Consider the following 26,146-nt stretch of genomic DNA (forward strand, 5'->3'; position numbering starts at 1 on the left):
GTTCCAAGAAGCAGGAAGGTATTTTGGTAGCAGTGCGAACTCAGGAGAAAACGTGCCTGGGAAAGTTTTCTCCTTAGTTTTCTCCTTAGCAGTGCGAACTAAGGAGAAAACTTGGTGGTGGTCCCTCCCGGGTGCCCCTTCCCGTCTTCTGCAGGCAAATCTTCCCCACACATTTGGAAGCAGACTGGTGCTTCGAGCTGAGATGCCATTATCCAACCGGGGGCTCATGCCTGTTCAGCAGGCCAGGATTTCTGATTTTCACACCAACCATGGAGCAGGAGGGGGTTTGAACTAAACAAGTAAACAGTTCCGCAATAGCGGGGGCGGGGGGGGGGGAGAGGGAAAGGCTCCAATCTGAGTGATTACCTTGAGCGTTTTCAAAAACTGTGTGGAATCACCCTGCCCCTGCCACCTCCCTCCCACCCCCGCTGTCTCTCTCTCGCTCACTTGGTCTCTCAGCCCCTCTTTCCTCCCCCTCTTTCTGTCTTCTCTGCACACTTATAGCTAATCAGCCAGATTGCCATCAACTGTAAATTCAAAGAAGCTCCTCCTGGCTCGGCGCGGCGGCAGCAGCATCGCAGCATCTGAGAGGCAGCAGCTTCCCAGCTCCTGTTGCCGTAGCAACAAGGCCCCTTCCGTTCCGGAAAGGTAACAGCAGCCAGTCTCATGCGAGGAGGATGCGGTCCTGCAGCTGGAGAGCCGGAGAGGCACCGCCGAGCAGCCTCGGGGCAGGGGCGGCTCTGAGGGGACCGACCCTCGCAGGGTCCCCACTTCAAAGCACGCACCAAGAATTGTTAATTTTTCCTCACAGGTGCTTGGTCCAGCAGTCTTTTGGGCTGGACGGATGCTGCCGATCATCCTGCCCTTCTGGTCCAGTTGTATGGAAGCTCCCAATTCCTGTGGGGCTCGGCGTGGGGCCACAGCTGCGTGGGAGAGGGGAATGCCGCTCGAGTGCTGCTGAGAAGAGAAATGGCAGGTGGGCACGCAAACCTCAGTTTATGAATGGCACGATCCTACGCGTGTTTGGGAAAAAGGCCTACAGCTCCCAGCATCCCCCAGCTAGCAGAAAAAAGTCCTACAGCTCCCAGGATTCCCCTGGGGGAATGCCCCAATCATGCATAGGGCATCCTAACATTCCAGCGGCTTTTCAAAATACAGTGGGCTCTCCATGAAAGTGGAATCTCTCTCCCTCTCAAATAGTTCTTAGCATTGCCGCTGAGGAAGTTCTTCTCTCGTGCTTCTCAGTGGATCCTTGATGTGTCCTTGGTTTTGGTGACGGTGGCGGAGGTAGGAAGGACGCATCAGTGCAAGAAACAACACTTTGTCAAGGAAGGCTGTTTGCCAGGAGTAGGTTAAGGGTTAATGCCAGCTTGAAGAAGACGAGAGACGCAACAGCAGCACTGATGGATTTTGAAGTACACTCTTGGCCCCGTCCTTGTCAGGCAGCGGGAAGGGGCATCCCAGGCAAGTGACCGATCAGAAGGAATTAGTGCCACTCGCTCATCAGCTCTGAGATCTGGTGGTGGGAGACGAGAGAGAGGGAGAGCGGAAACTCTAAGCTCTCTCTGTCTCGCTCACATCCTTTCACTAGTGATGCTCGGGGCTAAATACTGGACCATCCCACCAGGGATGGGTGACCTGACCCCACTAGTAGCTTGGAAAGCAGTGAACTTGTCTATGGGAGCTTGGAAGAGAAGTCCGTTCTAGCACAGAATCTCATCCTGTGTGTAGGAATTTTTACCCATGGGCAAAATCAAAGGTTTCTTAGCTTCTGTTCCAAAAGCTCGGAACGCTGCTCTGAAGGCGTAATGGGTGACTGGCTGGCGGGCCTTGTATTTCTCCCTGCCCCTTTTCCTTTGCCCACCCCTGGTCTGGTGCCCCCCAAGAAGGTCTCACTGGATGGGCTCCTCTGGGCAAAGACCACCGACTGGCTGCTCCTCGAAGGGGAGGCGCCCTCCAGAGATCCAGCTCAGCCCCTTCCGTGCTCAGCTTCCCATGTGCCCCGCTTCCGAGGGATGACGTCCCCACCTGCCTAGGTTATGTGGGCCATGGTGGCTGATGCAGGGGCACAGGTGGCCCCTGGGCCTGCCGTTCTGATTGGGAGCTTTCCCTGCAAAGCCACATTTAGGCGAGGATGCGGCAGGCCGGCCCGCAAGGCGCATGTCTGGATGAGTGGCGAATGCAGCATGGAAACAATTCCTCCGACCCGCCACCCTTCTTCTAATGACTAGCGTCATCTCCTGCCGTTTGCTCTAATGATACCTCCAGTCATTGTGTCAACAGTGCCGGCCAGGACACTTATAAATGAAAGAATGATCAAAACAAAATGTTTTGTCAGCTTCCCCAACTGAACCAGCCAGCCCAAGGCCAAGTCATTAAAATGAGCTCCGCTGGTAACAACAGTGACCTTTCATTAAGAAAACAGCATTGGCTGGCTCACCGCGGGCATCTGCGAGATTAACAGAAGGCCTGCTTTTCCTCTTTCCCACCCCTGGGATCTGCTCTTTCCTGATTAGGGAAGAATTACAGTCATTAATGCCATCGCTAATAAACTTTTGTGCCCGCCCCTGTTTCTCTGAGGAATGCTCTCCTCCAGGCCTGTGGAAAGCCAAAAACTGGGAAACCAGCCCCAATTCCAACCTATACAACCCCCCACCCCATTTCAGCAGAATCAGCACATGGGAGTGTGGGGTGGAAGGCCGTTCTGTTCCACCCGGCTCGGTTGTTGCATCCTACAGGCACGATCAATAGCGTCAGCAAAAGGTTTTTCTGCCGCATAAATTCATAAATTGCAGAGGAGGTCTGTTGCGAAATTGACAGATCTCCCTGGATGTGTGAACTGGTCTCTCTTCCTGGCCAGGACACTGAATGGCGGATTTAGGGCTGGAAGGGGCATTGGCTTTCCTGCCACCCTGCCTTCTTCTCCGTGCACGGCTGTTCTGATCGGCTGCTTTTGCAACTTGGCCCTGGGCCTGGACGGTGCTGCTGGCGTCTGGCCGCCATGGGGAGAGACCTGAATTCTCCCGGAGAAGCAAACCGGAACTCCTGATCTGGGGATCGACGTGGCTGTTGTGTGCCCCCTGCCACCTGCAGCCGCCGCATGGCTTCTAGAAATCCCAGGCCCTAGAGCAATATGTGGAAATGGCATATGTGTGGGAAGTTGCAAAACTTGGACCAGGAATTGTTAGCTCTGGGCAACACAGTGGGCCAGTGCGGCTGCAGCGAGATGCTAAAGTCAGAGCGGCAAGCAAGAGGGGGCAGAGGAAGAAGACGGAGAGCTCAAGGAGGTGGTTTTCCCTCCCTGCACTGCTGGCACGCCTTGCCCCATGAGGAAGAAGAACTGAAGATCTGAAAAATCTCCCCCCGCACCCGGCCAATATGGTGCATATTCCTCTAGTCCTGAGCTTCTCTAGATATTGCTTAAGTGTGGCTTTGGGGGTGTCTTTTCTGCTTGCAAATGGGACCTGCACTCCCCAAGAGTTCTGTTTCCTTGAAAAATATCTGTGTCTGTTTTGGTCCATAAGTGACTTAGGGCCAGTTGTTGAACTCTCACCCTGAGCTACCTTGCAGGACTGTTGAGGATAAAATGCAGAGGTGGGGGGCCATATAAGCACCCGTGTTCCTTGCAAGAGGAGGAAAGAGGGGGGCATGAATGTGATAATGGTAGCAGTAGTCACAGCAGCAGCGGCATTCAAGCATGCGGTTTGCGCTTCAGCCCTCAGTGCGGCTTTGCTTGCAAAGTTGCCCAAAGGACGGGGTGAAGGAAGAGTGCTCCACCTGGCACCGGGAAGAGCACAAGGAAGGCTCCTGCCTTCTCACCTGTGGTGCAAACACTCCGAGCAGGAGCGGTTCTGCCCCATCGTTTTTCCTTTGCACGGTTTCCCTGGCATCCCTAACGGCCTTTATCACTTCACATCAGACGAGATCGATGTGGAACGCTTTGAAGTGCGCCTCTGCTTGCCTTAACAAGCCATGGATCAAGCCCTGCGGGCGGACGGTCCCGTCCTTGCCAACCGTGCCGGGGGTGGTCCTTGGCTTGCCAGCTGCTGCCGTGCTTGCCAGCTCTTCCCTTCCAAGAGCTCCCCAGTTCTCCACTTCTGCCAGTGTGACTTGCTGCCTTAATGAGAACGGCACGTCGCCCTTTACGGGCTGTATCAATTTCCTGGCCATGAGGGGCACATCCTCTTTCATACCTGGTCCAGGTAGGTGACGAACGCAGAGACACTCGGGAGGGAGGCAGCTTTCTGGCACGGCATGTGCTCAACAGTCTGTCTGGGATCCAGATGAAGCTTGCAAGAAAGGATGCTAGCCTTCTGCAGGTTTTCACTTTCCACTTATTTTCCCAGCTGTTCCCTAGTTCAGAAGCCCCACTTCCCTCATTTCCGATTCTGACTTAAATCCAGTGAATATTTTAATATCAAACTGCTATTTCACAAGGGAATCCGACTTCTTTTGCATCTTCCTACTTGTCCATGCTGTTTTGGGATGGGGGCGGCGTTCCACTTTCAGGTAGGTCCGGAAGAGCAAAGCCACCTTCTGGATGGGGAAGGAGAAGGCAGGGAGGGGCTGCCTCCTAGTCCAGCCGAGGGACCAGATTCAGTGCAGCAGAAGCACTCACGTTCCAGGAGCGAATCAGGCTGAACGCAAATGAGGAGAAGTCAAAATAAGGAGACTGTCACGTTCAGGGCAAAACTCCAGATCACCGCCTGACAGGCAATAACCCACCCTCAAGGGTGGAGCATGGGTTGTTGCTGAACTGTGAGTTGTTGCTCAACAGTGGCTTGCTGTGTTTTGTGGATCCAGCCGAGATAACCAACCACAGTGACCAAAGCCCGGGCTCTTCGTGGGTTGTTTGCCGGACATGCTCACCCAGAATCCAGGCCCACGATAAAGCAGACTGGAGACGGGGAGGGGACCCAGTGGATCTCCACTCTGCAAATGGATTCTTCATGCATCCCTACTGGAGAGACCCAGGCTTCCCTCTGCTTTCATGAATGATGCTCCACCCCTTGCCCATTTCTGCACCTTTCCAGATGAAACCGTTTCCTTCCTGAACAGCATCGCTTGCTGGGGACGGATCCAGGGCTCACCTGGTCAAGCATTGTTCTATGTTTACTCTGCCACTTCACGTGAGTGCACTTGCCAATGTGGGAACTGCGTCGCCGGGCATGGCATGGCTTCTTTTGCAAGCGCACGTCTTGCGAGGTGGCTTCCTGCCAGCCTTTTACTCCGCAGGACTGAGACAAGTTGTTTACTTCAGTAATTTTAGCACTTGTAAAGGCTTTATCAAGTCTCTGCAGGAAGGGAGTATCTTAGAAATGCTGCTCCATGGGGACTAAAGAGGACGGTCCGGAGGTGGGAAGGAGAGAGGCAGCCGAGAACTCCAGCGCAGAGGAGAAAAAGCTCAGCCTATTGATTATAGGTGCGGTGCTTCATTTTGAAACTGTGGTTCCGATTCTTTTTCCTGGCATGACGTTGATGGTTGCTACAGGCCTGGTGATCCTTCCAATGCAGAAATGGCAAAGCTGGAAAGGCGTCCGTGTCGCCTTCAACCCCCCTGGTTCAGTGCTGGGAGCTGCAGGCAGAGCTTTCGAAGGGAGGTTGTCTCACAGCCGATCGTACGCCCCAGCTCCCGTCTCTGCAGGTCGGGGGAAACAGACCAAATCAGGTGTAACAAGACACATATGCTGTGTTTTGTGTTATATTGTTGTATTGTTAAACTGTTGCGAGACTTCGGTAAGGGACGGTCTAGAAATGTTTTAAAAAAATAAATATACCTGAAGTTTGCCGGCATATCACCACCAACAAAACCGTAAAAAAACCAAAACGATAAAGGGGCAGCCCCAGTCTCCCTAGACCAGATCACAGCCCATTGGAGGTGGTGGTAGTGGCGATGAATACTAAATAGATGTCCGCCTCCTTGGACCTCCTTGGATCAGTTTAAAGCACCCACGATGCAGAAAGCTGCCATGACAGGTTGCAACTGTGAACTCCACTGACTGAAGAGAACGGCGACACCAAATTTACGGCCTCTCGCTGGGCGCATCATTGCAAGGTGTTTTCGATTGTTCTTGACTCTGTGAAGCTGCAGGAACAACGTATTGATTGGAATTCAATAGGATGACCGAACCCACGGTCTGGTTCACTTGATCTTGAGTGGCAGCGAGGTCGCCAAGGAGGACTTACCGACTTGATCAGGTTCTGAAGCGAACAGCCAGGCAAAATTCTCTCCCTGCTTTGATCCCCGTGTGCGGTTGCATCCTCTCAGAAGCGCTGATGAAACACTTCCCAGCAATTTCTTTTTAAAGTGCCAAAATGAAACGGAGAGCACCTGTCCCTCGGTCTCTGGTCTCCACTGGCCTTGCTCTGAAGCCCGGAGGAGGGGCCTCGTTTTCCGGCAGAGTGTCTAGTCGATCCTTGCACGGAGCTGCAACATGCAGGGGATAAACCCACCCAATAAGCCCTGCTCTGTCTACCAGGGGTGAAAATTGCAAAAAAGACCAGTTTCAGGTGCTAGTGATGACTTATAAAGCCCTGAAGAGCTTAGGACCTGGATACTTGACGGCACGCCTCCGCCCTATATACCTGCCTGGCCTCCAAGGTCTGGGTCAGAGGTCCAGCAACTGGAATTTTAGTGCAACAGGACAGAGCCCTTCCTCTGACCCAGAGGATGGAGCCATGCTTAGGGGGTGTACAATAAGCTGAGCCCCCGCCTCCATTCTCAAGGGAGTGGAATGGATGGGACGCTAGCAGGGAAGCTCCTCGCATCTGCCACGGGGGGTCACCTCACTCTGCCTGGGGTTCAGGGAGGGCCGCGGATGCCCCCACCTGCGGGGAGCTCTGTTTGCCGTAGCTTCAGGCTGAGGGTCGTCGGAGTGGCGCTGCTGCTCCACAGCGCTGAGCCGAGCGTTGCCCGTGGATTCCAGCACCACGGGCAGCTCCCGCGCAGCTCCAGTAAGAACTGCGGCAGCGGTGGATTCCCACGGGCCGAGGAGTCCCCAGCCTTCCCTCCGAGTGGCAGGGCCAGCTCTGTTGGCTGGGTTGGAGGAGGAGAGCTGCCGGAAGGAAGAGAAAGGGCCCCGGATCGCTCATCACTTCCAGCCCTTCCCGCTTGGGAGAGAGAGACTCCAGTCCTCATTCTTATCCATCTGTCATTTCCCTATTTTATTAGGCCTGTTAAAGCTCTCACAGGGCTCTCCATCATCTATTGCTTTCATAATGCTTATATATCACTCTATATGCTTAAATCTCTAAAGCTGCAGTCCTACGGAAGCTTAGGCAGAGAAGGACGTCCAGTCTGAATCGGGGCTGTCGCAACTTGACTAGATTATTCCGTGTCCTGCACTCTGGCATCAGCCAGAAGAGGTCTTGGCCTTCCTCTTTGTGACAGCCTTGGAGGGACTTCTAGAGGGATCTCATGTCCCCCCTCCGCCTTCTCTTCTCAAGGATGAACATGCCCAGTTCTCCCAGTCTCTCCTCACAGTCATGGCATGGCTGTGGTTTCAGTGCATTTATGACATGAAATGACACATAGTCAGGCGATTATTTTGATCAGGGATGGCATGTATTTCTTGGCAACACATGGGGAATGTTGATCGAGCAGTTTGGCGTGGTATGGTGGTACGGTACGGTATGTGGAGAACGGAAACCTGAGTTCCAGTTTTGGAACTGGAATAATTTATCGGCCATCAAAACAGCCCATCTCTCCTCAAGACCGATTGGTCTGGAGTCTAAAATGTCTTTGGTGCACAGCACTGCCCATTGTGAACCAGGCAAAAGTGTGAACAAGCACCTTCGCGGGCAGCTTACGGGGAAGCCGAGACTGCAGTTGTGGAAATTTGCACAGAAAGTTTGCACAGAAAGTCATTTTCATGAGCCGCCCTCCAATGAGTTTGCAGGGTTTGGATTTCCATCACAGGGAATTCTTGTTTTCTTTCTCCACAGCCCCTGACATGGTTGCCTCTCCACCGACATGGAGTTGCTACACACAGCTCAGCTCCACTTACAACTTTGGAGACACAGAAGACCCCAAGTTCCTTACTCCTTGCTGATTTTTTTTTTTTTTTAATAACACATCGAACATGCTATGCCTTTCATCTTCTTCTTTTTTTCTTTTTCTTTTTAATTGAGGGAATGCTGCTCAAAAGGAATAATCTAGTTAAAAAATCTCAGCGGGGATGGAATGTAATTAATGGAAACAATTTCATTTTGGAGCAATCTCTTCTTCACCTGCGAAAGAAACCAGCAGCTGTCACTTCGCTCATTTCTCAATCACAGCACAGACGATTCTATTCTCATCAACAACAGCACTGATAGTAAAAAAAAAAGTAATTTTAAAAAAATCTGGGCCATATTTCTTGGATGTTGCTGAGCTGGATCTCAGGTACAATTAATATATGAACACTGTGAAGCACAGTAAATCTTTCCTGATTCTAACAGGTCATTATAGTGTGCGCAGTAGCCAGTGCGAAGGGCATGTGGAGACGGCAGATGGAAGCTTCTTTCTCTTCTTCAGACCTTCTCAGTGGCTGTTCCCAGGGGAGGCTGGTGGCCTGGATGCCAGTGCAGCGGTGTGTCCACCCACTCCTGGCTGCCTTCCGATCAGTCACGGAGCTATCCATGGGGCAGAACTTGAAGCAGGGATGGGTCCATCCCCATGGACAGCTGCTGTAAAGTTCAAGCTACCATCTGGAGTGGATTCACTTCCCACTGAGGTTGGGTCCACCAGCCTCCACTGGTCCAAAAGGCACGGCCATCCACTCAGAAAGCCTAACTTGTCCTGAAGGACAGCTGTTTGGGCCATCAACTGGGCTTTCTACCGTGCCAACTTCTGAGGAAACCTCCTTGAGGTGGGTTGACACAATTCCCACATGTGCTGATGGTCCAGCAGACCTCATGTGTTGTGTACGGAACCTTCATCCTAAGAACATCAACGCGAGGACGTGTTCCATCCCATAACAACTCATTCACGTTGAAAGTGTGCACATGCAGGGTCTGGGTTTATATGCCATGGAGAAGAGCCATGGCGGTTGCCATGGTGTGCAGGTTTATCCCTGACCCCACCAGTCAAGCAAGCACCTGGCTACCTGGCAGCCTGAAGTCCTTCCAGCTTTGCCACAGCAGCTCAATATCATTCTGGTTTCTCCGTTATGAGCCTTTCATATTTAACACACCCAACTTCTGGTGTGGGTCCTCCAATGATTTGGAGGCATCACCAGAACTGGGAAATGATATACTAGGGGGGGAAACCCAACAACCACCCAAGTGACAGATCAATTATATGTGTATTATAACCATAATGCAAGAACCCTATCATTTCTGTACCAGTTTTTTAATCACCCTGCAATATATCATAAGATATATTTATGATAAGAGAATGTTGTATGTATAATAGATCTGTCACACTGTGATTGATTACTTTTCTCTCCACAACAGGACCGGTTTCTGAATTTTTCACTGGCAATCACCTTTTCTTTCTCAATTATTTTGGGCAGAGGTTCAACAGGTGCAGCCTCCTGTAACCACACTGGGGTGCTAATGAATGCGAACAGCTGTTGCAATACTAAGACGAGTACAGGCCAGAGGACTCCACTTATCTACTGGAAAAGAGAACGGTTTTCTGTGCTTTGATCATGCAAGAAGCAAAACAGCTTTCCAACCTGGCCACGCACCAGGTCATCGCCTTTGAAGTTTCCAGATAAAGGATGAACAGGAAAGATGGCTTCTTTTTGACATTTTTTTTATTCTTGCCTTCCCAGCACCTCTCCAAGACAATCATTCCTGGAACTGTGGTGATGACATATTTATTTAGTTCTTTAAAGCTTTCACATCCCACCCTTCACCGTGTCTCAGGTTGGTAACGTGGTACGTGTCCTTTGAAAAGATGCTTCCATGGGTTTCCACGTTTGGTGGTTTTTGGTCAGCTCCCACAAAGATGTAGCGCCCATGGGAATGCTGTAACTTGCACACAGAAAAGTTGAAGAATGGGGAGGCGCCGGGCATCCACATCTTCTCTTGCAGGTTGAGCAGAAAACCTGCCAATATCTTATTTAGAGCATCTAATATAGGATGAAAATGCCCAGTGGATGTTAATACAGAGCAGCAGCTTCCTTCTTCCGGCATCTGCCTTTTATTATTCCAGACATTTTGCTGATGCCGGAATATTTGTTTCTGCAGTGGAGGCTCCCTGGCTGGGAATCTCCACTAATGCAGCTTGACACACTTCATTTAGAAGATAAGAAAAGTTGTACAGAAAAGAGGCAGAAATAGGAAATGCCCCAAGCGAGCAGGGCACCCATTTTTTGCTTTGTTTTTTTCTCTAGAGGGGGCAGGAAAAGGCCTCGAATGGCGGAGCAATAGGCGGCATTGTTCCTTTTGGTTAAACATGTATCAGGGAGGGCCAGTGGGAGGTCTGAGGGTAAGGCCCATAGGACAAAAACGAGCTGCACAGATTGCATATGTGAATTTCCATATTCTCTCTCTCTCTCTCTCTCTCTCTCTCTCTCTCTCTCTCTCTCTCTCTGTGTGTGTGTGTGTGTGTGTGTGTGTGTGTGTGTGTGTGTCTTTAAGGCATTCTCTCTCCCAAGAGCCCCTCAATTCGTAAAAAGGAATATGCTAGACTGCAGGGCGAACCAAACCTCCCCAGGCAGGGTTTTTTTGCTTGCCCGGGGCTTTGCCTTCTGGTCTGATGTGCTTCCCAGCTCTGAGTCCTGCCACGACCGGGGTGCATTGGTCTTCGGCACCCCAACTTGCTTCCTCTGTGCTCCCTATTGCCATGGGTCTTCCTTCTCATCCGCTGCTGCCAGGGGCTGGGCAGGTGGGCAGAGCTTCCCGGTCACGCCAGGCAGGGCCGGTGGCTGCAATCGTGCCTGTGCTTGGACGGAGAACGCAGAAGTGGCCGTGTGGTGGGGAGAAGGGGGCAAGGCAGAGGGGCAGGCAACCCGCCTCAGCATGGGTGGCCCCTACACTCCCCCCGCCCCCCCCGACCTGCCCAAAGCTAGAAGAGGACTCAGATTTGCATAAAGTTTGCACGTGCTCCTTTTTAGATCCAGAGGCAAATTTGGCAAGAACAATTTCAGTGGAAATATAATCCATCACCTTCGACAGGGGTCTTTCTTTGTTATTCTTTATTCCTAGAGAAAAAGGTTCTGCTCTTTCCCCAGCTTGTTTTGGAGGCCTGAAAGTGACATGCAGATTCTGTATCTGAACACTCAAAAAGCAAAAAAGAAAAACCAAACCAAACCACACCACATCCATTAAAACAGAAAACTCTTAAAATCGCTGAACAGCAAATTAAAATAACAGATCAGCAAAAAAGAGCGAGGGAACCTTTTAAAACCACAGTGTAAATCAACAGGAAGTGGTAAAAGCTTTTTCAGACGTACGAGAGACCCCAAGGGGAAGTAACAGCAGCTTGGTCTGGCATGCTGCACAGGGAGCTACCAATAAGTAAGGGGGCTCACCACAGGCCCATCCCTGCACCCCTCCCCCATGGATTTCACGGTGTTCGTAGAATTTGAACCCACCTCTTCCCAGTCTAGGGAAAGTGCTCCAGCTCACCATTGTCCTGCCTAAACACGAGCAGGGTTGTGCCCTCCCGGCCTCTCTCAGCTCCCCGGGTCTACACCCTCCCCGCTAGCTCCAAGCCCCCCATTGCAGGACAAAGGCTGCACCTGCCGTGGGGCCTCACTTGACAGCCCTTCCAAGCCTGCGTGCGCCCCATTGCCTGCCTGCCTGCCTTCGGCTCCCCAGCCAGCCCCAGCCCCAGCCCCAGCGTGGCGTTTTCAGCTCCCTCAGTGCAGCCCTTTCTTCGCCGGATCCTTCACCCCCGCTGCCGCCCGCTGCAGCCACTTCTCTCCCTCTTGCTCCTCATGGTTGCCGCTTGCTGGCTTGGCCTGCAGAGGCCGGCGAGCAGGCAGGCAGCGACAGCCCCTGCCGGGGGCAGGTGAGCAGGCAGGCTGCAATGGTGGGGCCGAGGAGCAGCGCCAGGAGACTCCGGGCCCCGGCCCCTTGGAGTGTGGCCCCTTGGCAAATGCCCAGCTGTGCTGGGCCTGGGGGCAGTGGAGCCCAGGACCTCCACCGTGTGAAGAATAAGCTGCTTCTAAGATGTCAGAGAAATCCACAGCCGATGCAGATGAGCCGGGGTGTCTATCAACCCAACCGGGAGATGTGGGACTGCCTTTTTTCTTTTTTCTTTTCTTTTCTTTTCTTTTCTTTTCTTTTCTTTTCTTTTCAAGGGGATCTGAGCAAATGCACCCTTGAGCTAATGCACAAGCGCATACGACTCTCTTACATCCCGAAGCCATGTCCAGTTACACCAGTGAGCAGAGAGTGGAATGAAAGACACCTGGCGACCTGCAAGACAGAGACGGGGCCAAGGGAACCCATCCCGCATGTACCACTGAGTCGGAAGGGCTTTCCGGAAAAGAGGGATCATGGGATGCGACTCTAGACTGCCCGTGGAAGTGCAGCTGCCTCAGTGCTCCCTCCTGAACGTGAGCTCAGCCACTTCTCTGCGTCATTCCTTGCATTGCTGAGTTCCTTCAACTTGGCCTTTTCCAGCCTGGGGCTGGTTTACAATTGGCCGGGGATGATGGGCACTTCAGGCCAACACATTTGGAAGACACCGGGTTGTGGAAGGCCACCTAACAAGAGGTTCTAGGGATTAGGGTTAGGTGTGTGCAGTTCAGAAGAGGGGCTCAGCCCATAGGCAGTGGCCCCAATCCACACAGCGCGTTTCAGAAAACAAGCTCATGCCGGACCACTCTAGCTCTGTAGCTGAGCTGCTCAAGGAACACAGGAGCAGAGGTGGCTGGGTGCTCACACAGCAAGCCAGGTTGAATATGGGTTGGATCTTGGGTTGTGGCTGAACCATGGGCTGTTGTGTTGGCTGAACCCAGCCACTCTTGCAAGCCATGGTTTTACTAACCATGAAGCGAACCCATGGTTCAGGAGGAAAGTCTTGGTTGGTCATGGTTAAGAAACCATGGCTTGTCACCAGAGCTTGTTACTATGGCTGGAGTCACACAACGCAACAACCCATAATTCAATAACAGCTGGCAGTTTGACAAGAACCACACTCTACCCATGGCCAACCCATGCCCTGGCTTGTTGTGTGGGGAGAAACAGGTCCCTGAGTCAGACCACCGGTCCATCCAGCCCAGTACTGCCAACAGAGACTGGTAGACGCTGTCCCAAGTTTCAGCCAGGGTCCTCTCCTATCCGCTTAGAAATGCCAGGTTTGCACATGCAAAGCGTGCGTCTGCTGTGGGGCTGTGGCTTGTTATGCGCGAGTCTCTTCCCTCCCCTCCCGCACTGCCCCTGTCTCATTCGATAAGCGTCAAATCCAGGTTCTACCAAGTCTGTCAAGGTCACTTTCAACATATTACAGTTCATTGGGCAGCCTCGCTCCACTTCGTTTGCAATTTTCTCCCGTCCGTGTTTGCTTATTTTGATCTTAAGTAGCCGAGCACCCATGGAAATTGCTGGCTGTGCATCCAACGGGAGGAACGGCAGCCAGGCCGCTGTGGTGGGGCGTGTGGGTGCGGAGAAGAGCAGGCGGGGGGGGGGGGTGAGAAGGCTGGTGGAAACATTTCGTAGCAAGGTCTGCTGTGTCCCTTCCTGAAATGAGCGTGTGTGTCAGACCGTAAGTGGGAACCTTGTCAGAGGAACCAGAAAATGAGCTCTGAAAACTTGCACAGGCGATGGGGGTGCTTAGATGCAGGACACTGCCACCTCAGTGGATTGCACCCTTCATCCATTCAGCCCAGTGTTGCCTGCACAGGCTGGCAGCATATTTATTTATTTATTTATTTATTTATTTATTTATTTATTTATTTATTTATTTATTTATTTATAACATTTCTATGCCTCCCCCATCGCAACAAGCCTCGGGGCAGCTCACAACATCCATAAAATAAACATAAAGATACAATCAGTAATTTAAAAACTGGTACCATCTCGGCTAGATATATTAAAATCTAGAAATACAATAATAATAAATTAATAAATTAACAGTTAAAATAACTTTTGAATAAAAAGGTCTTTGCCTGGCGCCGAAAAGCAAATAACGACGGCGCCAGGCGGACCTCTCTGGGGAGCGCATTCCATAGGTGGGGCGCCACCGCAGAGAAGGCCCTCCTCCGGGTACTCACCCTCCTAATATCCTTCACGGAGGGTTCCCGGAGAAGGGCATCCGCTGCCGATCGTAGGGGGCGGGAGGGCATATATGGGCACATATATGGGCATATATCTTTCAGAATCCCCAGGAAGGGAGGGGGTCTTTTCCATCACTTGCTGCCTGAACTTTCTTCAGAGATGAGATACCAAGGGCTGCTTGCTCATGCAAGAGGTGCAGATGACGCGCCAGAATTAAGGTATCCAGCAGACACATATCCACCCCTCATCTGGTCTGCCCCACCGGTTAAGACCCCCAGCCATCCCATGCTGGGAGACCTCCCTTCTGAAGTTAGGCTCTGGGACAGCTAGTGGTGGGGCTCGCCCTTCCCCAGAGGTGGCTGTCTGAGCCACCATCTCCTACTCTGTTTCAAGGCGTTCCATTTGGCAGGGCCTCTGGTGGATGAGCTACAACAATGCTTTGCAGGGCCACGGATACTCAAATGCCATCTTTTGGTATGCATCTCAGCCTCCTGTCGGAGACTTCCAGCCAATCTTTTCTGTCTGGGGTCTCCCCGGCATATCTGCCAGCCAGCCAGGCTCACGATGCCTCCCTCTTACTATTTTGAATTGACTGGGCAACTGGGCTGCTGTTTGGTTATCAATGGCCTTCTTTATCGGAGTTCAGACTTCAGCTGTTGAGTTACAGTTTTTCTATTTCTCCGGTTTACCTTTCGGGAAATGGTTCTTTGGAAAGTCTGTGGTCATCAGGGAACTCCCCCCTTTGGTAGGAAGGCCCATGGAACTCTCCCCAAATTCCCACTGACCCCAAAAATGTGGCAACCATCGATGCTTATGATCGATAGATTATAGACCAGTAGGGGCAGAATGGGTGTCGGATGCTTCTGTCCGGAGCTGGTGCGGCCACAACCGGCAAACGGATGCCACTGTGCTTTTGAAAGGAGACACCCAGCTGCAAATCCATGTGCTTACAGAAGGGGGACCTCCCTCTTTTCTCAGCAGAGTGGCACATCAGCTGCCTTGCAGGAGAGTTTCAACGAATACCCTGCTTTCATCTTTGCAAATAAAGCAAATGTTACCCCCGAAATCTCCAGTGCTCTCTCTTCCAAAGAAAATCAAACCAGGGAAGGTTTGCATCTTGGAAAAAGGGCAACGTGTATGGGGGAGCCTGCAGAACATCTCCTGCTTCTCCCCAAGACAGAAGGTCTCCATCTGTGGTGGCCCTTCTCTGGGTTCTGCTGGTTGCCAAAAGCACCCTCTCCAACACTCCGGTGTGGCAAGATGGCGGAGGTGGCGATTCTCCCTTTCTCCAGACGACATAGGCAGGAGCAGTGAGTGGGAACCTTTCCACTGCATGCCGTTAACACCACTCTGGGGCACATGGGTATTTTGACTTAAGCCATCTTTATTACTAGGGTTGGCTGAAGAACTCCATGAATTTCTCTGGAACCTGAGGACAAATGAGGAAATGTCAGCAATATATAGGACGTATTTTTTTTTTTAAATGCTTAGTTCACCCTCCCATCACATTCTTCCATCATGGTATAACATGCCAGTATCTGGACAGGGATAACCTGTCCAGTAACCAAGCACAGGTGACCTCCAAGTTAGAGCACTGCAATGGGCTCTGTGTGGAGCTGTCCTTGAAGATCGCTCAGAACCTGGGCCTCGTGCGAATGTGATAGCCAGGCAAATCAGTGGGACCAGAAGGTCTGGCCATATAAGACCAGTTCTGGCTGGCTTGCATTGGTTGCCTGCAAACTTCCAAGCCCAATCCAAGGTGCTGGTTTTAACCTGCAAAGCCTTCCACAGTCTAGAACCACAACACTCCAGATGTTCAACAACTGGAGGCTTCCCCCAAGTGCCAACTCTGAGAGATGCTAGGAGGACAGCGAGGGAAGGGAGGGCTTCCTGTGCAGTGGTTCCCCAACGTTGGCATGGCCCGGCCTGCATGGTGCCGGCCTTGCCATCTTCTCAGCACCAGGCTAAGGCAGCCCTTTCTGCAGAGGTTTTTAAGGATAAGCTTGGCTATCTGAGGGCTTGAGGGAATCACTCATTCCAGGTGTCTTCATTACGGGACTACTAGTTAGTAACAATCTTGCTTTGCCTTAAGGCACACGCCTAGCCAGGTTTAGACAGAGCAAAGGCCTCTAACCCCGCAAGCCCCACGGCCGGTTAGGAGTTGTGGTCATTCTGCGCATAAGATTGTGGCTTGGCTGTCTTTGACTCTTGTGATTGTGAGAACCACCTTCTGGAGTCATCATGGGTATGTCCCTCCTTTGAACCCAGAATGGCTGTACGGGGGTTTCCATTCTTTCACCTTGTCTTTGTTTTTCAGCAAAATTTCATACGTGGCGGAAGCTTTCGCGATCAGCTCGTCGGCCTCCATATCAACTATGCTGTTGCACAGCTGTACTGAGAAGAAAAGTGACAATAGCAATGCAGTCTCGACTCTCCTGATCTCATGCATTCTGCATGTTTATGAACATGCTGCGTTCTTAAATCTTTAGACCACACTACAAGAAGAATCGCAGAGGGACAAACGAAAAGTCCGTTTAGTCTAGCATCTGTATTCCCTCTAAGAATGGAGGGTGACATTCACCTGGTTCACATTTTGATGGGAACTTAGCTATATTTTCCATTTTGAACTTTTATTCCAAACAAGACTCCCGCATCGTTCAACATTTGTGCTTCTCTGATGGGACTGAATTCTCTAATTAGAAAACGCATATTGAAAATATGGCTGTTAGTAAAAATGCATGAAATGCATGAAGTCATGAAAATCATGTTTAAAATTGTAGGAAAAGCATTTGGAAGATTTGTCGGCTGAGCAAACGCACGTGTATTTAGAGAAACACACACAGAAGTTCTCATAGAAAAATTCTAAGAGTCTTGATGAACTGCAGAGTAGAAAAATGAGTAATGCAGAGAAATTTGACAGATCCATCCATTCCTACTTGGACACTGGACAGCCAGACCACATTTCTGGCCGTCTCGAATGTCTCCTATTCTTATCAGCTAAGATTCCTCTACATGCAGCCTCTCATTCTCTTCCAGGCATCCATTTCTCAAAGAATACTTTGTGTTGGCCCTTTGGATGCCATACTGACAACGAACAGAGTCCCTGAACAGACACCCATAGGATGGAGGCTCGAAAGCAGACTGATGCATGATAAACCTTGCGGGAAGGGGCAGTGAGAATCTAGACGTTCATTAGTTTCTTTCTTTGTTTATGAAATCTATAAATTGCACCCTCCACCTACAAGGCACCTGGGGTGATGCACAATAAAAATTTAATTAAAACATCTCCTAGAACCAAATAACACCAGGAAGGAAACCACCACAGCAAAGCAGCAATAACAAAGAATAGAAGTCGGGAGCGGCGTTCAGATCGAAGGCTGGCCAAGGCCACTACGGCACTGACAAAGCAAAACAGAAGCAGACTGGACGGCCGACCTGAATGCACCCCAGGCAAGCCCTGACCTCTGCTTCCCGAGGAGCGAATCCCAGAATTGGGTGCTGGTATTGAAAAGGTCCCATCTTGAGTACCTACCCAGTAGGGAGGGGTGTGTGCGCGCGTGTGTGTGTGTGTGTGTGTGTGTGTGAGAGAGAGAGAGAGAGAGAGAGAGAGAGAGAGAGAGAGAGAGAGAGAGCGCATCTATAGGCAGCGATCCACATACATGCACATCTGTGTGCTCATGTGCACGTGTGTGTGCGTGTGAGTGAATGCGTGAGTGGTAATCCAAAATTGAGAAAACTGGATCAGTAGGGAGAGGGGCGAATTGGTTGGCCAGGAGACTGGGAGAAGAACGACAGACTTTGCCTTTTATCCATTGGTTTCTGCTGGTTCTAATGGAATTCTAGAGTCCTCTGGGGCTCACATGCCCTCCCTGCTTTTGTGCACAGTCGTTGGGGAGGGTCGCTTGCCCTTTGCCTAGGGGCACAATTCCTCAGGCTGCCGTATGTGGGCTCCCCAAAGGTTGCCTCCTCTGCTTCAGGTGGTGGGACATATCACATGACCTTCAGTGAAGACACTAAATTATGGACGGGAAGGAGATGGTCCTTCGGATATCCCGGCTCCAAACTAGGCATACCCCATCAGTTTTCGCCTGACCCTGCAACTTCACAATGCCATACTCTCCAGAGTTTCTTTAGGTGGCTCCCAGGGTGAGATCCCAGTGGTGGACTGGAGCTTGAGCCCAAATGTCTGCATGGGCTTCCATTCTGTGTGGTTGTATATGAAAGCTTGAACCTTGAAGTCTTTCGTTGGACTGGCATCCTCACCATTAAAATGTCACCTTCACTCATGTCTTCTTTGACGATCTGGTCTCTCACTTGCTGCAGCAGCGCATGGGCGATCATCACCTGGAAGTTCCTACAGGGCAGTCGAGTCAGGAGAACCTTGGAAGAGATCAGCACAAGTTAGGGTCAGTGGATGTCACTGCATGGCTTCCGTCGCCTGAGATCTTGGCGAAACGTTCATGTCACTTCCAGTTCCCCATCGGTCATTTTAGGTTGTCACCACTGAGTAGCCAATGTGTAAGTCAGCATGCGGAATGACTACAAAGCCATCTGAACTCTACTGTGACACCTGATTGTTCCAGAAGACATCCGTTTTGCAACACCAGAAGATCTAAGATCAGGAGGTCATGGCTCCTTGTCTCCAGGCAGTCAGGGTCTACAGAACATCTCCAGTGGAGGACAACCAGAATGTGACGGGACTGGAACCCAAGTCCTAGGAGGAACAGCTGAAAGAGCTGTGTGTCTTTAGCTGGGAGAAGAGAAGATTCAAGCAGGTACAAGAGGCCAGGGTACTGGCATGTCTGAGTTGAGCGAGGTCTCGGGAGATTCTGTTTCGAGCCCCCGCTTGGCCGTGAAGCGCAGTGGGTGACTCTTCGGCCAGCTGCATACTCTCAGCCCAACCTACCTCACAGGGCTGTTGTGAAAACAAAATAGAGAGGAGGAGGGGGTTTATGTAAACTGCCTTGGCTTCCTTGCAGGGAAAAAAGGTGGGATATAAATATAATTAAATATGTGGGTGCATAATAGCAGTCTCCAGGGATCTGGAGTGCTGCTGTCATGAACAAGACGGGACAGAGCTGTTGAGGTTGCAGAATTCAGCCCGCTGACTGGAAATGGCAGAGGAGCAGCTTGTGGTTAATCAGGAGGGGAGAACTGGGCATACATGGGCTCCGTTTCTCAGCATCCTGCGCCCCATTTTGGGCATGGAAATGGATGGGATGCCCAATTTCACCAAACTGCCCCTGGCGGAAGAGAAATTCTTGTACCACTCAGCACGTGCGAGGCATCCAGTGGGGAGCAGGGATCCAACAACGGTCCACAATTAACCCCGGGGCTACTGCCGCATCAGCTGGAGCTGACTTGCTGCGGGGCAGACGGAGCCAGCTTGCGGATTTCTGCCTCAGGGGCAGACGGCAATGAGGGCGTCGTTAAACAACACCAATGAAGTCTGTGAACTTTCTACATTTTTAGGTGCGAGTGGCAACAGCTTCAGCTGTGTCAGCCGCCTGGCGCTCAGAGCCTTTGGCTAAAATAGGCTCTGACTTCTGGCCCTGCCGCTTTGGTGTGTGCTTCCTGAGCTTTGAGGCCCATCCGCACGCCTGCTTTGCGTCTTCTGCTCGGCTCCTCGACCCCGAGACCTGGCCAGCTTTTGGATCCAGCGTGCTCATCGACCTGACTTCTAGGTTGCCTCTGGGCTCCTGGTTTGCCCCCTCCCAGACAGACAACGGTGTGGGGGGGGAAGAGGCTGGCTGTGCCCCAGAGATAAAGGTGGGGGGGTGAGCAGCAACAGCTCTTATGCCAAGAGGAAACCGCTTTGCTTCTGACATTTGGCTTCTTCTCGGGAGACGGTGAGAAAAGGACTGAGGTCAGGCCAGCCCTCCTGAGTCTCCAGGCAGGACGTGGGGCATGAGAAGGACTTCCTGAGCCTCGAGGGATGGCAAGGTGTCTGACTGATTGCATTAATGAGGCCGGGGAATCCTAGTGGCTCCGGTGAATCGGACTTCTTTGGAGCACAGTCTTCCGCCATAGCCAGAATCTTCCCCCTTCTCACCCCATGTGGGGACTTGCCCTCTCGCCTCCCTCCACCCAGTTACCCACAAGCGACCAGCGTGTGAAGCCGAGCTCGGCGGGGGAAGCAAACACAGAGATGAGCAGTCTCTGCAAATATTAATTGCCCAGAGAAAAGCAGCCAGGGCAGTGGGACAATGGCGTCGGAGCTGGCAAAATAAACGGCCGCGGTTTGGAGGGTCAGGAATCCAACTGTGCAGCAACCGTGACCTTCTGCCTGGGCTTCAGCTTCAAAAGCTGTACAGATAGTTTGCAAACGGGCTTGAGAAGAGCAGGGGAGGAACCGCGCACACGCAACAGCTGTGGAGCTGGCACGCCTCATTGGTGCCCAACTAGCACTGGCACAGAAGGAGACCGAGGCTGCCATTGCTCTGGTAAGTCTGCCAGGGCCCCTCATGTTTTGCCTGGAGAGTCAACAAAAAGGGAATGCCAGAAGCCCTGAAAGGCATTGTCGCCAGATCCACCGTGTGGACAGCTTCGAGTTGTTTTGCTCCCTGAAATCCAAGCATGGATCGCAAAGACCGCGTGAAAGAATGCCTTCTTTTTAAGGCGAGGGACTTGCTGGGCCGGGAGCTGCTTCTCAGCTTCTGTGGCTCTTAGGAGAGATCTTGGCGCACAGGGCCAAGGGCCAACCCTGTGTGGTATGGGCCTGCCCCTTCTTCCTGCTGAAGCGGTACAGTGCGGGGCCAGGATACTTGTCTTTGGGGGCCAGTTGCAGGATGCTGCTGGCAGTTTGCAGCTGTGCTTTTGCTGCCAGGTATGGGCAGGGCCCTTGTGAAATTTTCTGCCTCGAGGGCCGGCGTAACTTGGCCGGCTGGAAGCACCTCCACTGGGACGGCCCTGATTATGGGCTGAGGCCAAACCAGGCATCTACAGGGGCTCGGCTTTGAGCTAGAATGTGTCCTAACACCTGAAGGGGCACTCCCCCGATTTGAAATCATGCACACAGTACGCTCATCATCTCAGGTCCTCCTCCAGGTCCCTTTTGTGAGGGAGGTCCAAGGTATGCCAACCATGGATGGAGTCACCCACCCACCAGTGTGGATGCTTACCTCTAGTGTGGTCCACCTGGCATGAACAGAGTCATCTTTTCAACACCAGGTCAAGACGCTCCTACGCCAGGCATTAAGGGCATATGAGGAGGCTTTCAAAGAGGTCCTGGGGCTTTTATTGTGATTTAATGCCTTTGTATCTTCAGAAAGATTCATTTTCTAAGAATGGGGAAAGAGCTATGCTGGAGCAGACAGTGGTCCATCACCATGGCCAACCAGCTGCTCACAGGGAAGCCATAGGCAGGACAGGAGCGTCAGAGCACCCTTCTGCCCATGTGCCCCAGCAGCTGCTGGCAGAGGTGACCTAGAACCAACAGGAGCCATTGGTGGACCTCTCCTCCTTGAATGTCTCCAGTGCCCTTCAAAGACTTCCGGATTGGTGGCCATCACGTCATCTCTTAAAAGTGAATTCCACAGTGCTGTGGGGAGGCATCCTGATTCTTCCACCCAGCAGCGTCATGGAATGAAGCTGTTGGGTTCTAGCTTATTACATCATGACATCGTGTTCTCAAGGTTTCGTTCTTTGGCTGCGAGACAGACACATAATCAATCATGGCAAACGAAAACGAACCAGGGAGTTATAGCTACTCACTTCCCACAGTCTCCAGACATCATCAAAAGACCTGAGGACTCGCTGGAAGCAGAGGCTGAACCATGGGAACAGTGACATCACAACTCGCCCCTTCTTATCTGAAAAAGTAAGGAATCCCATAGTTTGGATTCCAAGAAGCCTCTTTTCTCACACAGTAGGACTTCGCCTGCCCCCAGAGCTGCCTTTCCACTTCACAAACCAACGATTGCAATCTCTTGGAGCAGTGGGGTGTCCTATAATTTCCGTTCCATGCAGGTAACTGAAGGTAGCACATTAAAATTTAGCCTGTCATCTACAGGAGCTGATCTTTGCTCTAACAGAATTTAATTTTGGTGATTTCCAGTACCAACCTGACCTGGTCTGTCGCTCCCAGGTGCATGTGGAAACCAGAACACAGGGTTTTCTTGGGAAGTTCTCATTTCGGGATTTTGCAATGCAGCTCTCAGTTAAATAAAATAATCATAAGGTGCATTTTGAGATCAAATAGGTTAAGGAATAGTATTGTGGGAGAAAGCACATTCAATGATATATTCGGATATTAATTAGAGGAGCATTTTCACAGAGTTTCAGCTGGCTACCTAACACAACAATGTGGGAATGGAACCGAATGAAATCAAGAATGAACATGAAGATGGTTACAAGGACCAAAAGCGGGTTCCTCCATTTCTCCCTACTCTGCATATTCTCGACTCCTGCCTGACCCAAGCCCAGGGGAAGTAGCTTCAGTGGAGTTTAATCCCACAGAACATGCTCCTTCTGCAAAACATCTGGGCAAACTTGAGGGGTCTTGTGGCACGGATGAAGTCCCTGAGAACCGCTTAGAAGCTGATCTGGGCCCAACCATCTCCCAGACTTCTATGGCTGCAGAGTCCCAGTGCTATGGATGAAACGGGATGCGCCGTCTGTGGTGAAGAAGACCTTTCCACCAAGGGTATACACACGGGGAAGGGTCTACTTAGGATCAAGGGTAAGCTCAAGAGGAGGATGACCCAGCTGTGGTTGATGACAAGGAGTTCCCGGTTGCAACTGGTGACTCAGGAGCAAGGGGCCGCTACCCCTTCAGGCTTCTGACTTAGCCCCAGCTGCAGGCGCTGGACAGCCTGTTCATCTCGGCCTGCGTATGATGTGACCCGTCCAATGAAGGAGATCCACTGAGAGCTCTAACCTAGCAGAGGCATTGGACCACCGTCCTGCATTTGCAGGCTCAGCTGGGCAGCGTGATGGGACCACCTCTCAAACAGCCGGGCGGCTTACCCAAAAGCTTGGCCAAGACTGGGTCCATCAGTGCAATCAAATATCTCAGCATGGTCAGGTTCTTCTCCACCCCGATGTTCATAATGCAGCTGTTCTCCTGGAAAACATAGTTATGGAATGTGGAACCCTTTGGAGGAACACAAAGGGCCACATGGTTCTGCTCATGCCTGGTTCAGCCCTGGAGACGGAAGTAGATCCTCCTGAAATGCCATGCGCATCAGCAGCGCAAATACGGCGCTTCTTGCGGGGACAGATTTGTACTTTGCCAAGACTGGAGTTTCTAACATGGCGATGCAGCAAAATGCAGGTGTGTTACTTTCCATTCCCCAGCAAAGGAGGCAACAAGGAACCGATCTCCTGCACCTGGTTCCTGCTCAGGGGGATTTTAATCGGGCAGTGCAACCTTCTGTCCTTGTTGCTTGCAAAATAATAATCAACATTTAACCTGAGGGAAAAAACAAATTCTGACACCCGCCATGTATTAGGCTAATTTATTCACTCAACTGAATTATCTCCGCCTCACCTTTCCATCCATCAGAACTTGACAGTCTTGGGGATCCTTTTTTAAACTTTCCCTTCTTTTATGCAAATTTAGTCACATCCAAATATGACATCTATGTATGTACAGACAACAATCAAAATACTCCCTTCTTCCATAGGCTAGTGCATGAAAATATGCATTTTTGAAAGCGTGAAGCTGCCAGAATGCACTAAAGTCTGATTCCATCAATGTGTGGAAAACAAAAGGACATCCGCAAAAATAGAGCCGGAACAGAGTTTATAAAATCTGTGCAAACCACATTCTGGAGCAGCTGGTACTCAAAAAAGTCACCTCTCACCTTGGAGGTAGCCAAGGTGCATCCCTGAGGACAGGAAGCCACCAATAGCCATCTCCTCCCTTCACGGAAGAAATTCTCCCATCCTCTTGTCAAGTCATCCTTTCAAAAAGCCGACTGCCACCACCGTGTCTTATGTCAGCAACGGCTAACTTGGAAGCGACGCCGATGAAAGAGGACTTTCCGCCATCTCTCCCAAATCTCCCGCTACTCGCTTTCGCTGGGTGGCAGCTCTGGATTTTAGCATTGGACAAGAAGAAGGAAAAGCACGGCGCACATGTGCTCTTATGCGCCTCTTCCCCATCTCCTGTCTTTTCTCCTTCTTTCGACAGCAAAAGCTCCAAACGTCGGAGCATTTTCATACTCCACCCTGGATGGTTTTCTTCTCTGTGGCTGTGGCCAGGCTGGGCCCCCCCGTCCCTTCACGCACCAGCTGTAGGAATCCTCTTCTAAGGAGAAGTCTCCTGGCTCTCCAGAGGCGGATGGCCCAAGGAGTCCTGGGGGAGCATCAGTGCTCAGGAGAGCGGGCTGTGACCAGCGCTTTGCTCCGCTGAGTTGTTTTATTAGATCCATTTTAATTGGCACATATTTCTTGCCAGAAACATGAAATGTTGCAAGCTTCCTTAACTGCCCCTTATTGGAGCAGAAAGTCCAGATAAAATGACCCCTCTGTAGCTTACGGTTTTTTGGTGAAAGAACTGGAAGAGCCAGTAGATCTCGTGATCCTTCTCCACAAGCAGCCGGAAGAGCAGGATCATCTCATGGAAGCCTTGCTGGTATTCTGCCAGGGAGACAGGATGGGGGTGGAAAGGCACAGGAATTAAACTCGTCCTTTGAAAAGCCTTCCCCGTCCTTTCCCCAGTTCCCATATCTCTCAATAGGCGATTCATTATCTCCCTTCACATCGCCAGGTCTTCTGTCCGCAGTGCAATTCTGTGCATGAGGTTGTTTCTGACTCGGTGGAAACACCTATAACTTCTTGTCGGTCACCAGCCTGCCTGATCACCGGGGTTGGCAGATGACCTCTTCCTGAGGGTTCTGCATGGATCTGCAGTTCCTCTGGAGTCCACTAGGTAACAGACTTCTGGGTAACAGCTCCCTCTTTATGGAACTCCAGGCCAGGCACTAATAGACCTTCATTTTCTGCATTAGCTGGAGACATTTTCATTCGAACAACCCTTCCCTAACTAACCAGCCTTGTTTTTATCAACCTAATCTGATTTGAAACAGGAAACTCTCAATTTTGACTATTTTCTTCCTTAAAAATTGCTACTCAGGAACTTTACTGGATATAGAGTGGCATATAAATCTTGCAGATAAATAAATAAATAACATCATCTACCAGAATGGATGAATGCATCCATGAGAACAAAGAGATCTGCCTTAAACAGAGTCCAGCAAGCTCTGTCTGGTCTGTTATTAATTCTGATAATATTTTTTTAAAATGAACTAAATGGAGTTCTCACCCATTCCTTCTTCTACATTGCACATGTAGTTTAGGAGAAGGATTTTTTCCAGCTGACGCTTATCCACGAGTGCATTGCCCTGTACATCTTTGAGGTAAAGCCTCTGAACATCAGATTCTGTGGGGAGAAAGGGGCCACATGTTCCGAGTGTCAGAAACCAAACCAGAGGACGAAGACGGAGCCTGACAAAAACCCTCTGAGCTTTCCCCAAGCAAAGGACTTGGATTCCACTCCAATCATCCCGATTCGTGCAGTCGTACCTGTTGGCAGGTCAGGAAAGATGCTCACACGCTGCCCTGGGATTGGGCCCCACGTGATCGACTTCTGAGTTGATAGCCATTGGATTGCTCTGTGTGCCTGGTCTAAGCATTGTGTTCCCTTCCACGTAGCAACCCTGACCCGGCCCTGAAGCTGCGCACGATATTTCAGGATCTATTAGAAATGTAATACACTGAACCCTCGACTGATGCAGGGAGGGGCAACCATCAAACGTGCTATTAATTTCTGTGAAATTGAAGGTGATTTCATTTTGTAACAATGCTTAGGAAAAGGAAAGGCAACGAAGGGGGAACTACTCGCTGGGTATGTGATCTGCTTAAGAAATTATCTGTTGACATGGAGTGCCTTTTATTTCTGAAGGGCCTGGCTGGATTGCACCTAAGCTGTAATTCTTTTTCTGAAGTTCACCTGGCTTGATTTATACTCATTATCTTGATTTGT

At 51.0% G+C, this 26,146-nt stretch overlaps 1 protein-coding gene and 1 long non-coding RNA gene across 2 annotated transcripts in view; one reads left to right on the top strand and one right to left on the bottom strand.

Annotated features, from left to right (window-relative positions):
• Positions 1–476: 476 nt before the first annotated feature.
• On the top strand, positions 477–9,967 carry LOC123033815. Its single transcript, XR_006416647.1, has 3 exons — positions 477–648; positions 812–976; positions 9,495–9,967. It is a non-coding gene; the product is annotated as an uncharacterized LOC123033815 (long non-coding RNA).
• Positions 9,968–16,242: 6,275 nt separating this feature from the next.
• The window catches only part of TBC1D21 (TBC1 domain family member 21), a 40,324-nt gene continuing 30,420 nt past the window's right edge, over positions 16,243–26,146 (bottom strand). The window contains exons 8-13 of the mRNA XM_044450496.1: positions 25,427–25,543; positions 24,641–24,741; positions 23,110–23,221; positions 21,871–21,953; positions 18,421–18,537; positions 16,243–16,546 (exon numbers count right to left, since the gene is read on the bottom strand). Coding sequence (XP_044306431.1) covers positions 16,397–16,546; positions 18,421–18,537; positions 21,871–21,953; positions 23,110–23,221; positions 24,641–24,741; positions 25,427–25,543 — 680 coding nt within the window. The 3' untranslated portion in view covers positions 16,243–16,396. The remainder of the gene's footprint in view (positions 16,547–18,420; positions 18,538–21,870; positions 21,954–23,109; positions 23,222–24,640; positions 24,742–25,426; positions 25,544–26,146) is intronic.

The sequence above is a fragment of the Varanus komodoensis genome, unplaced genomic scaffold (genome assembly GCF_004798865.1).
Source record: "Varanus komodoensis strain SLA01 unplaced genomic scaffold, ASM479886v1 scaffold67, whole genome shotgun sequence".
Taxonomy (NCBI): Eukaryota; Metazoa; Chordata; class Lepidosauria; order Squamata; family Varanidae; genus Varanus; species Varanus komodoensis.